Here is a 13,309-nt window from a genome sequence, read left to right on the forward strand (position 1 = left end):
ATTTATTTCAAATACATCAACCGAAAGCAGTGAATTTTAACACATTGAAGGTGAGTTTATATACAGTGCTGCAGTGACATGAAGCGAGGTGTTTTATGACTTCGTTTTGTGCCAGATTCACTGCCATTTAAATTTGCACATATTACAGCTTCCGTCCTAGGACGGGCAAAGATGCGAGTCGGGAATATGCAAGCTTAGAATAAGCAATGTTATGTTTAAGTCAATGTTCATTTATCTTAAGTCTAAAACAGAGTCATGGTTTGATGTATTATGTCCGTATGGAATATAACGTGCACGTGTGTGTGTGGAAAAGACATCGCCACTGGGGAGACAAAGGCGGCTTGGCGTGGTGCTGACCTCCCACCCCCTCGTGTGCCGTGCCGGCCTGAATAGGCGCTGCTCACTAACAGCACTTGCCCCAACAGTCTGTTGAGGCTACACGGGGGACCTTTGCGTATGTGTACGTGATTGTGTGCGGTAAGCGCTGTCCCTTGCACTATAAACCAAAGTGGCCCGTGTCAAATTGTCGGTATGAGGCGAACATCAATGACAGTGTCCTGGACCTCACCTAGGTCAACTCGGCCTTAAATTTGTACTGTGCTCGGGATACTCATTGGGCACTCGCTAACAGCACCTACCTTAACACGCCAATTAAATATATATTAATGATATACATTGTCGCTGTGAAGTGTGGTGATAATTATGCATCACCTCCGCCAACGGAGCAGCACCGACTGGTTTGCCTCGATAGGTGCTCGCTGGCAGATGTTGCCCAGCTGACTTCAACGCGACATTAGCGGTGCTGTATCTGTATTCGTGGGAGTTTTACGGCCGGGGCAAGTGCTGTTAGCGAGCACCTATTAAGGCTGGTACGCGAAGTGGTGGATGGCCAACACCAAGCCCAGCTGCTGTGTGTTCGCAAGTTTCCTGTCGATTCCAAACATGTACGGCATGTACACTAAAAACTGGGAATGGCTTTATAAGTTGTATAATCTGCTGTGTATGTAGATGCAGCTGGTTCTTCGTGTTGTTCACATGTAGATGCCACTGGTTCTTCACGTTCTGCAAATGTAGATGCCACTGGTTCTTCACGTTCTACAGATGTAGATGCCACTGGTCCTTCATATTCTGCAAATGTAGATTACACTGGTCCTTCACGTTCTACAGATATCGATGCCACCACCGCCATCTATTACGCAGCGGTTGAACTTATGACTCTCGGTCCGAACAGGCAACTGGACATACGAACGGATTTGTTTGTATCTCTGAAAGTTTGTAAGTCGAATGTTCATGAGTAAAGGAGTCCCTGGACTCAGCATACACAGAAAGCATCACCCCCTCACGGTACACGTCATGCTCGGGGCCACTCTGACACGTGACAAGACTCATCCTGGTTACACTCCATCGACTTGAACTTGAAATCTCAGATGCTAAGCAGGGTCTGAGCCTGGAGTGTTCTTGGATGGGCGACACCGCCAATGCACAAACCGGTTGCTATGGGGCCATGGGTCCACGTGTTGGCTTCCCATTGGCCATGAACTCATTCACCCCCCACCTCTGCACTGAGACGTGGTTGAGCGGTAGGAGCGCGCAAGTTGTCGGTTCAAGCCCATGGGCCGCCCTGGTTAAGAGTAGATGTGGTAATTTTTTTAATATTATTTACTGCGGATGTAAAAAACTACTAAATTATCTGATTATATTATTCGGAAACAAGAGGAGTGGGCCATGTGTGCCGATATCGCGGGATATATTTGAAAAAGAAAAAAACTGCTCGCAAATTACTAGAAAACCTTGCCCAACGCTGCTCCGTTGAGCCGTATTCCAGCTCTCCGCGGTTTACCGAGTGAGCTCTGTTTTACTGGAGCATGGGGGTGATGTGTTGGCTATCCACGGTTTACCTCGTGAACTCTATTTTACTGGAGCATGTGGGGTAATGTGTGTGCTATCCACGGTTTACCTAGTGAGCTCTGTTTGACTGGAGCATGGGGGTGATGTGTTGGCTATCCACGGTTTACCTCGTGAACTCTATTTTACTGGAGCATGTGGGGTAATGTGTGTGCTATCCACGGTTTACCGAGTGAGCTCTGTTTGACTGGAACATGGGGGGTGATGTTCCAGCTCTACACCGTTTGACGCTTCTAAGACTCTCATCTCCGCGTCGCCAAGCAATGCCATGAGAGCTCCGCATCCTGTGCAAGCTGTTGAATGATTCGACCCTTGAGGACGATTTTGATGGTGTGCTTTTTTGTGCGATAACGTAGCACGCTCACCCCCGCTCATGCACAACAACGACAACCCTCACATCGCCGCGTGCATATCTTAGCCACGCAGTCGTGGAGGCGAGTCACAAGGACGGCCGAGATGGCGGATCGCGAACGTTCGAAGTGGCAGGGTGAGGTGCGAACGTTGGGCACAAGAGCCGCGGTGCGGGGAGAGGAATGGAGATGTGGGTTTTGTGTCGAGGTGAAATTTAAAAAGAAAGAGTGCACACACACAAGATACGAAGGAGCCACCCAGCATCCTTTCATACAATTACAAAGGTGGAAACCGTGTAGAATTAGTTACAGAAAGAGGGAGTGACAATTTCGGACCCAGGAACGCAAACAATATTTTTTACACATCTCATCTATAAACCCTGCACACAGATTTACAACCTCTCACCGAAGGTACATGTCCACTCGAGTGGAAATCTGCCCTTATTCGTCCAGCATATGAAATTGGCTCCAAAGAAGACCCTAATTATTAAAAACGAATCTCTCCATTCTTTCACCAGTTACTAAAATGTTCGAGAAATTACTTACATCGTAAATAAAACATATGTTTCTGCATCACTTTATGCAGGAACATATCTACATTGGGTCCTGTTCATCCATAACATCCTTATTGGCAAATCTGTGCTGTACTTTCCAAATTCATTAACCCCATCGTCAAACCCAAGATGTCCATCTGATTGCCTTTTAACTATCGCAAGAACAAGAATTGGAATAGGTAACAAACCCTTTGCCGTTAAAGCATCAACGTTTTGGAACAACCTTGTTTCCTCCATTAACATAAAAAAGATATCCTCAAGCAGAAGATTAGTGCTGGATACAACCACATTTCCAAATGTGATGTGTAACTTTAATCCTTACCCGTGTAGCGATAGTTACATTATAATGTGCAGTGTAATTGAGGGACTGTGTTGTTGTCTTGTTGTGGTCTGGGACTGTTGTTGTTGTTGTTGTCTTGTTGTGGTCTGGGACTGTTGTTGTTGTCTTGGTGTGGTCTGGGATTGTTGTTGTTGTCTTGTTGTGGTCTGGGACTGTTGTTGTTGTCTTGGTGTAGTCTGGGACTGTTGCTGCTGTAGGCTCTGGGTTCCCAGGTGGGTCCAGACGCGTAAGCCTCTGGGCGCCAGGCACTGGGTTCCCAGGGGGTCCAGACGCTTTTAAGCCTTTGGGCGCCAGGCAGAGGTGGGACAAAGTCATTGTTATGCAAGTCCAAGTCGAGTCTGAAGTCATCAAATTCATGACTCGAGTCTGACTCGAGTCCAAGTCACATGACTCGAGTCCACATCTCAGAGGTGGGACAAAGTCATTGTTATGCAAGTCCAAGTCGAGTCTGAAGTCATCAAATTCATGACTCGAGTCTGACTCGAGTCCAAGTCACATGACTCGAGTCCACACCTCTGGCGCCAGGCGTTGGGTTCCCAGGCGCTTAAGCCTTTTTGGCGCCGCCAACGGGGGGGGGGGCTGTGTGTGCTCTGTGGGATGTCTGGTGGCGCACACGGCCCCACCCCTCCTCGGACCAGGCATAAAAGGAGAGCTCCCTGGACGATCGGGGCCCAGTTGTAACTCAAGACGCAAGACCCACGACCAGCCATCTGAAGACCCTGGGATGCTGTGAGAGCCAGCGCTGGGACTCTGGAACTCCCGACGCTACGACCTTGTGAGGGCGAGCGTAGCCAGAGTAGAGTATCTAGAGTATCTAGGCTGCGTAGCTAGGCTGTGTACCTAGGCTGTAACAGAGTATCAGGACTGTTGGAGTGTTGTATTGTAATAAAGAAGTTACATCTACAAGTGTCTCCGGAACCCGTTACATTTGGCGTCAGAGGTGGCAATGGAGACAAGAAGTAAGCCACGTACCTTCAGTCCTGACGGCGATGTTGAGGAGCAAGCGGCGACGGGGCAGCCAACTCGGGCCGACAACAACGCCGCACCACCGGCTGAGCAGGCGTCCACCACACCTGCCGATCCTCCTCCAGCGTCTGGAGCAGCAATGGAGGAAACGCTGCTTCGCCTCACCGAGCTGCTCCACGCCACCGTCTCCATCCTGGACGACATGCGTCGCTCACAGGCGGAGTCAGGAGGGAGAGAGGCGGCGCAGCGACCGCGCCATCCCGCCGGCTCCAACACAAACACATCCGGGTGTGTCGTCACTTCTGCGGGGGGAGCAGTGGCCGCTGGGAGCGACGTCACTTCCGGGCCCAGCGTGGGCCATCCCGATGACGCCGCATCATCAGCGCTGCGTCCCTCACCGCCGGGTGACAGCTGTTGGCAACCTAGCAACGCCGCGTCATCAGCGCTGCGTCCCTCACCGCCGGGTGACAGCTGTTTGCAACCGCCGAGTGAGAGCGCTGCGAACGCGCAGCCACCTTCAGCCGGGTTGCCAGGCAACGGAAGCTTGGCTCACGTCCAGCAACGCCTGCCAGCACTCAAGGCATTTTCTTCAGAGGGGGGTGAGTGGGCAGCGTTCGAACGCCGGTTCGTCTCTCTTATAGAGACGTCCGGCTGGTCGGAGTATGAAGCGCTCCAGGGCCTCCCGGCCATGCTCGACGACGACTCCCTCGCAGCACTCCTTGCTGTGCCACGCGCGAAACGTGCCACGCTCACGGATGCCCTTCATCAGATGCGGCTGATTTATGGACCCCCATCCGAAGCACGTCACCGCTTCGATGCGAGGAGGAAGAAGGCCTCCGAGTCGGCGATGGGGTACCGCAGCGCGCTGCTGGCCATGGCGAAGGTTGCCTACCCTCGCATGGATGAAGACGCTGTGGAGTCACTCGTGCTGCAGAAGCTCATGAGCTTGGCCCGCCAGCTTCGAGTTGCCATGCCGACAGCCGACGACGACTTCACGTCGCTACGTGCTGCCAGGTGCATCCAAGCACACCTACATTGCGATGAGGACACGACCATCGCCGCCTGCGCAGGCCCACCTGATGCACAAGCCTATGACGTGCATTCGGGGCCTCATCAGGCCTTCGCAGCAACAGAAAATCGCGGATCGTCCAACTGGCGATCCCAGCGAGATCACCACCAGCGGGACCGGCCAACCTCGCGCCAGGACGGAGCGTCCATCGTCTGCCACAACTGTGGCCTTCGGGGCCATGTGGCATCCGGCTGCCGGGTCCCCCGACGCCGGACTTCAGGACCTCCGGCGCCTCGGCCACCACCTTATCCTCGGCATACCCAGGCGAGTCACGACACCTCGCACTCTCGGCCCCCACTTACAACAAGCACGCACCCTCACACCACACAGGGGGGTCATGCTTCGGAGGAGGGGGATTCGGGCCCATCATTGAACAACCGGGCGCTCGGACCGGGTCAATGGTCCGAGTTGGCCCATAGGGTCGTTGCCGCTGCGGCAGGGTCCTCTGCCGTAGTGGGTTCCATCGAGGGCGTTGATGTTCGTATGTTGATCGATACGGGTGCGTCGGCGACCATCATTTCAGACATAATTTATAACATTTTGCCCGATACATGCCGTCCCTTGCAGCCAGTTGATGTGCCATGCTATGCCGCAAATGGGGGTTCGTTGGGCATCACCGGACGGATCAATGCTCAGATCCGCATTGCTGACGTCCAATTAGTTGGGCCCATTTTGGTCTCATCAACCCTCGCCGTTCCGTGCCTCCTCGGAACAGATTTCTTGGGGAAGATGCCCATTAAAATTCTCATTAACAAAGGGTGTATTGAGCTCCCCTCCGGCCGACGCATGGCCTTCCTACCCACACCCACTCGGTTGCACTCCGCATCTACAACGGTGCAGGCGTTGGCGGCGTGCACAATTCACATTCCTCCTGGCTCTGATGTTAGTTCCCCTCCGGTTTCGTAAACCCCTTGATTATGACGCGTTCATGGGGGGTGCTGTGATCGGGCCTTCGCGTTCAGCTGAGCGGGTGCCGGACCTCGTGTGTGCACAAACGCTCGTGCGAAGCGACCACGACCCCTTTATCCAGGTCCTTAACGCGGGATTGGAAACGGCCGTTATCTGTCAGGGAATGGTGCTTGCTCACGCGACGCCAGCCCCGCCAGAAGATGTGATCGTGGGTCACGTAGGGGGCGAGTTCTCTTCCGTTGCCAAGCCAGGTCCTGACACAGGATGGCTCGACGCGCTTTGCTCCACTTCTGCCGATTTGTCACCATTACAGCATGCTAAATTACGCACGCTGCTGAGCGATTTCGCCGACGTTTTCAGTCAAAGCAAATTCGACATTGGCTGCACTAAATTGCTAAGCCACCACATCGACACGGGTGATGCCGCTCCAATTCGTCAAAACCCATTCCGGTTGAGCCCGGCCGAAAAGGAACATGTACGGGTGGCCGTCAACGATATGTTGGCGGCCGATGTCATTGCGCCATCAAATAGCCCATGGGGGGCGCCGATCGTTCTTGTTAAGAAGCACGACGGGAGCCTCCGCTTTTGTGTTGACTTCAGGAAACTTAATAAGATTTCTGTGGCCGACGCCTACCCGCTTCCCAGGATGGACGAGTCGCTCGATGCCTTAGCAGGTGCGCATTACTTCTCCACCTTGGATCTCCTCTCGGGGTTTTGGCAGCTACCCCTTGATGACGCATCCAAACCAAAGACGGCCTTTCGCACGCCGCAGGGACTGTTCCAATTCAACAGACTTCCCATGGGTCTTCACTCGGCCCCGGCAACGTTCCAGCGCCTGATGGAGCTGGTCCTCGCTGGGCTCCAGTGGGATTCTTGCCTAATCTACCTCGATGATGTAATCGTGTTCAGCAAAACTTTTGATGAACACCTCACGCGATTGAAGGCAGTTTTCCTTAAAATGCGAACGGCTAACCTCAAATTCAAACCGCAAAAGTGCCACCTCATGAGGGATTCGGTTCGTTATTTGGGCCATATTGTCAGCCGCTCGGGAATTGCCACGGACCCCGAAAAGACAAATTGCGGGCGCTCATGGCCAACTCCTACCTCTGTTGGGGAGGTGCGGAGTTTTATCGGCTTCGCCTCATATTATCGACGATTTGTTGCGGGATTCGCATCCATCGCGAAGCCCCTCCACGCATTAACGGCCAAAGGGGTCAAATTCCGCTGGGGAGAGTTAGAACAGGCATCTTTCAATGCCGTCCGAAAAGCACTGGTCGATGCTCCTACCCTGTCTTATCCAGATTTTACCACTCCGTTCATTCTGGATACAGACGCCAGCAACACCGGAATTGGAGGGGTGCTGTCGCAAATTGTCAATGGAGTGGAGCGCGTCGTCGCCTATGGCAGCAGGGTGCTGTCGCCCGCGGAGCAACGTTACTGCGTGTCGCGCCGCGAATTGCTTGCTATCGTTTTTTTCATAAAGCAGTACAGGCCATACGTGTATGGCAGGCATTTCACAGTACGCTCCGACCATGCGGCGCTACAATACGCCTTGCGAGTGGACCAACCATCTGGACAGCTCTCGCGTTGGCTCGAGATCCTCCAGGACTTTGCGTTCACTGTCATTTACCGCAAGGGGATTCAACACGGGAACGCCGACGGGTTGTCGCGGCTGCCGAACAATGGGCGCTGTGCTTGTTTTTTGGGTGCGGGGCGTTGTAGGCAGCCTGACGGGGTACCGCCCCCATCCCTTGCGGCCGCGGCCGGGGATGGGGTCGGGGACCACGGGGCTCCCTCCACGCAAGTTCCGCAGGACGCATTGCTGGGCCTCGGGTTGGATGACTGGGGACGTCTTCAGATGGAAGACGTCTCCCTCCTCAAATTGAGACGCCGCGCTAGGGATGCCGAGGATCACAGGGGGCAGGGGGGCCCCGTATCATATGTCATCCGGGAAGGCGTCCTCATGCATTGGGATGGGGGGTCCCAATCCCACACATTGGTGGTGCCCACCTCCCTGCGGGGGCGACTTGTGTGGGAAACCCACAGTCGCCTCTTGCACTTGGGTGTTCAGAAAACACTAGCTAAAATCCCATTGGAATTTTTCTGGCCGGGCATGGCAAACGATGTGGCTGACCTTGTGCAAGGTTGCACAGAATGTGCATGGCGGAAACCACCTGCTAGGCCGTCCTGCCCGCCGCTCCAATCCATTAAAGTTTCCCGGGTCAATGAGATCGTCGCATTGGATATTTTGGGTCCGTTTCCCGCTACTCCTCGGGGTAGTAAGTACCTTTTGGTTGGGGTCGAATATTTTACCCGATGGGCCATGGCCTGGCCACTCCCCAACTAGTCTGCAGCAGCCATTACGGAGGCCTTTTTCCAGGGCTACGTCCTGGACAAGGGTGCTCCCGAACGTCTGCTGACCGACCAAGGGAAAAATTTCTCTTCCACGCTGTTGCGGGATGTGTGCAACCTGCTAGGGACACACAAAATTCGCACCTCGCCATATCACCCCCAGACTGACGGTATGGTCGAGCGATTACATAGGACACTTACCTCCATGCTAAGCCACCAGGTGTCTGAGTCACAGACTGATTGGGATCTCCACATACCTGGTGTCTTGGCCGCCTATAGAATGGCGCCCCATGCTGCCACGGGGTACTCGCCATTCTATCTTATGTATGGTAGGGAGGTTTGCCCCCCAATCGACGTACAATTGCACATTAAACAGCCCGCACCTAAGGCTAAGATTGCCGACCACGTCCGTGCTAATGTGCGTCGTCTCATGGATGCCCGGGAGGCTGCTCAAAATAACTCAGAAGCCCGTCAGCTTGCCAACGAACGGTTGCGGAATCTCCGCACATCCCGCCACGTTTGGGTGGAAGGGGACCGCGCCTGGCTCCACTGCCCGCAGGTACCATTGGCTACTTCCTCAAAACTGCTTAAGCCTTGGAGAGGCCCGGTTGTTATTATTCGCGTTCTCTGCCCGCAGTGTGTCAGGATCCAGCATGGCAAGCGACGTTGGTTCGTGCACCCGTCACGTCTAAAACCTTACATTCAACCCTACACACCTCCTTCACTTCTCCGGGGCCGAGAGCGCGACATGTCTGACGAGCCGCGCCGCGATGATGCTGCTTCTAACTCTCGGGCAGGTCCCGCTGACCCGCCCTCAGGTGCCTTGGGAATGAAATCCGCCACGGCCGACCAAGCGGGAACAAGCTTGCCCGCGGGATCAGCGACCCAGGACACAAGCGCAACAGCGGGTCGTCGGTCCCCTCCCGCCTCCGTCGCGACCGATGGACCTGCCACTCGGACTCGCTCAAAACTCAAACGATTTTCATGACCCCCGCCCACGAACTCTCGTCCCAACGCGATGCCACTCACCTTGCCATCATGTATAGTGGGCGATTGGGGCGTGCGTTCATCCTGCATATATGTGTTTATACAGTGTTGTTCTGTATCGGTGACCACAGGAGGGGGAGAGGCGCTTTCTTCTCATTTTTTTTTCTTGATTGTCACACACTCATTCTGATGGTTAACAAATAATTTCTTGTACAATTGTATTTTTTTTTTGACAGCCGGGTCGGCTGGAGGCTACGTAGAGGGGGGTAATGTAGTGACATAAGAAGGGAGGGGCTGCTGTAGGCTCTGGGTTCCCAGGTGGGTCCAGACGCGTAAGCCTCTGGGCGCCAGGCACTGGGTTCCCAGGGGGTCCAGACGCTTTTAAGCCTTTGGGCACCAGGCGTTGGGTTCCCAGGCGCTTAAGCCTTTTTGGCGCCGCCAACGGGGGGGGGGGGGGGGGGGCTGTGTGTGCTCTGTGGGATGTCTGGTGACGCACACGGCCCCACCCCTCGTCGGACCAGGCATTAAAGGAGAGCTCCCTGGACGATCGGGGCCCAGTTGTAACTCAAGACGCAAGACCCACGACCAGCCATCTGAAGACCCTGGGATGCTGTGAGAGCCAGCGCTGGGACTCTGGAACTCCCGACGCTACGACCTTGTGAGGGCGAGCGTAGCCAGAGTAGAGTATCTAGGCTGCGTAGCTAGGCTGTGTACCTAGGCTGTAACAGAGTATCAGGACTGTTGGAGTGTTGTATTGTAATAAAGAAGTTACATCTACAAGTGTCTCCGGAACCCGTTACACAGCGGTGTCTAGCATAGTATCAACATGGCTCGATTATTTCAACTCACTACAATACGGGACATCTGGCAAAAACATTACCAAGCTGTGTGCACAGAATTCTCTGGCACGTGTCGTGACGGGTACTGCAAGATCCGACCATGTCCGTTCAGTGCTCGCTGAGCTGCATTGGCTTCTGATTGCCGAACGAACACATTATAAGGTTGCACACATTACACACAAAGTGCTTTCCACAAATTTAACACAATACCTCGCTGATCTCGTCAAGAAGCATAAACCATCTTCACTCCGGTCATCCTCACAGCAGCTTCTGGCTGGCCATTGAACAAAGACGGTCACGGCATTGCGTGCTTTCGGATGGACTCCTGCGGCCGTCCAGAACGCTCTTTTTTCCGATATTAGGAAGCCGCTGAGAGCTCTGTGCACTTTCAAATAGTCTCGATTGAAAACGAATTTCTTCAGAACTGTCTTTTGTGTTTAGTTTGTTATCCTTCCCCGCATCTCCAATTAACACGGTTGGCTATGTACAGTGCGAAAGAAGTTCAACATACATGTGTTTCCAGGTCATTGCTACGCATTCCCAACCCCTGTAATTGACTGCAGATAAAATGCGGCGCCTTTGCGTTCGATCGCCTTGCACTGTGAGAAGGGCGTGGACAACAAGCCGCACTCTTCATCCGATTGCCATGACGAGGAGGCAACAGATCGCTGGATGCATTGTCTGTGACAGCGAGACAGCTCGGACACCTCTTAACCCGAGCCCGCGACTCTCCCTTGCAGGCGTCCACCAGCGTCCCCCAGCGCCCACCCGGGAGCGATGGAGCTCTACGCGAGCAACGTGTCGGCCACTGCGGCCTTCGTGGGGTGGTCGCCGTCATGGCGCTGCCCGCAGGGCTGGGCTCCCCGCGCCGTCCACCGCCCCGACTGGGAGCGCCCGCTGGCGGGGACGTCCCCGCGCCGGCTGCAGCGCGAGGAGCGCGTCGCGCCGGGCCGCCACCGCGTGGCACTGGAGGGGCTGACGCCGCTCACCGGCTACATCGCGTGCGTGTCGTGTGCGCCCGTCCCGCCGCTGCTGCTCGCGCCTCCGCAGCAGCAGCATCAGCAGCAGAGGTCGTCCCAGCAGCCGCATCTGGCGCGGCAGCAGCCAGCGCCGCATGGGGGCGAGCAGGGCGCCTGCGTCGCGTTCCACACGACCGGCCCGGACCTGGGCAACCGGAAGAAGGAGATGGCGATCGCCATCTGGGTGTCGAGCAGCGTGCTGTTGCTGCTCATCGCTGCCTTCCTGCTCTACGGCTGCCTGCGCATCTGGTGCCGCCGGCGCAGGGAGCTGGGCAAGGGCACGGTGGCCGGTGGCGCCACCAAGCAGCAGCAGCAGCCGGAGGAGCAGCAGTTGTTGCCGCTGATGCAGCAGCAGCAGCGGCAACAACAGTGTCACCAACAACCAGAGCAGCAGCCCTTCCAGGAACAGCAGCAGCTGGAGTTGAAGCAAGAGGAAGAGCAGCAGCTGTTGCTGACACAGCAGCTGTTGCTGACACAGCAGCTGTTGCTGACACAGCAGCAGCAGCAGGAGTGTCAACTACAGCAGCAGCCAGTGCAGGAGGAACAGCAGATACACCAAAGACATCAACATCAGGAGCTGAGTCTGCAAGATCATAATCAGCACCATCGTCCACAGCAGCAGAAGCAACAGGAGGAGCAGCAGGAGCGGCAGCGAGAGGAGCAGCGTCAGGAGAAGCAGCAGGAGCGGCAGGAGAAGCAGCAGCAGAAACAGCAGCAGGGGGAACAGCAGCAGGAGGAGCAGCAGGAGGAGAGGCAGCAGGAGGAGTGGCAGCAGGAGGAGGAGCAGGAGAGCGACGCTGTGGATCGTGGCGGGAAGGGAGGGCTCGCTGTGCAAGAGGAGCAGCAGCTGGGAGGGCGAGCGGCGACTCCAAGCCCGGACCCCGGCCGGACGGGCGACCCCAGGGTGCTCGCCCCGAGCCAAGGCCGTGTGGCCGTGGTCGCTGGTGGATCTGGGCTGGCGGAGTGAGAGGGCCCCGAGCGGTGGAGCTGCCGCGGGGGGATCGGCGTCTCGGTGCTAGTGGAGCTGGGCGCTGCCGAGTTGGGGATCCGTTCGGTTTTGCTCGCGCGGTCGATGACTCGCGTCGCTGTAACTCGGCCGTGGCCTGGGCGGCCCGGAGATCACGGCGCCGAGCCGGTGACCCCGAGGTACTGGGTTTAAAGCTGGGTTTTGGCCGCTAGGGGTTAAACCGGGTTTCTTAAGGGTGGCGAGTTGATGGTCGAAGCCCGGTCACCAACGATGGGTGGAGACCTAGACTCCAATACCGATTTACGAACACTATTCGATGCTCTTCAGTAGAGGACTGCATGTGGAGACCCATCGACTCCCAGAGTCCTATACATTCACGTAGGCTGAGTTGATATTAAACCAGGGCTCTTAAGTCGTGATGGTCTCAGCCCGGCCATCAATGGCGACACAAAATACACCACCATGTTACTTTTGGGTTTGCACTTAATTTAGCCGAATTCCAGCTCCGACAATTAAAATATCGGTTTGACCAGTCACGCCACAAACATTACCCTCATTTGGCAGAAGGGCTGGGAAGGTGCTGCCCGCTACCGTGTGGGCCGGAAGTCACGTGAAGGAGGGGATCTCAGAGGTGGTCCTGTGATCGTGGCTGTGACAGTATCATGGACACACTTTCACTGTGGCTCTCCTGCTCTGGGCTATTTCTCTGCCGAACATCGACCTTCCACCAAAGCGTAAACCAGACGCAGCGTCTGTGAAATAACGCACAGGAGATTTACAAGTGTTACATTCGTTTTGCAATGTCACTCGCATAAGGATGAAACCAGAAAGGTTTATTTTCGTAATTTCGTTCTCACCGTCATCATCATCGACATCACCACATTGCTTCACCATTTTTACAAATAGATAAACCGTGCTTATCCCATGATGTTTAACTTTATCAATTCACTGTTAGATGGAGGCTCCCTGAAAGCAACTAACAGCTATCACGATCATGTGATGCAGTGATCCACACTCACAGCCACGCATAAGCCGATTCCATCGCTCCATCT

General features: G+C 55.0%; 1 protein-coding gene across 3 annotated transcripts in view; it reads left to right on the top strand.

The window, feature by feature from the left end:
• Nucleotides 1–12,981, top strand: part of LOC133357794 (putative uncharacterized protein DDB_G0271606) — a 30,762-nt gene extending 17,781 nt beyond the window's left edge. For all 3 annotated transcript variants that reach the window (XM_061575919.1, XM_061575920.1, XM_061575918.1), the window contains one exon: nt 11,012–12,981. In XM_061575919.1, coding sequence (XP_061431903.1) covers nt 11,012–12,257 — 1,246 coding nt within the window. In that variant the 3' untranslated portion in view covers nt 12,258–12,981. The remainder of the gene's footprint in view (nt 1–11,011) is intronic.
• Nucleotides 12,982–13,309: the final 328 nt, after the last annotated feature.

This window comes from Lethenteron reissneri, chromosome 59 (genome assembly GCF_015708825.2).
Source record: "Lethenteron reissneri isolate LAM-NWPU_2019-01 chromosome 59, ASM1570882v1, whole genome shotgun sequence".
Classification (NCBI taxonomy): Eukaryota; Metazoa; Chordata; class Hyperoartia; order Petromyzontiformes; family Petromyzontidae; genus Lethenteron; species Lethenteron reissneri.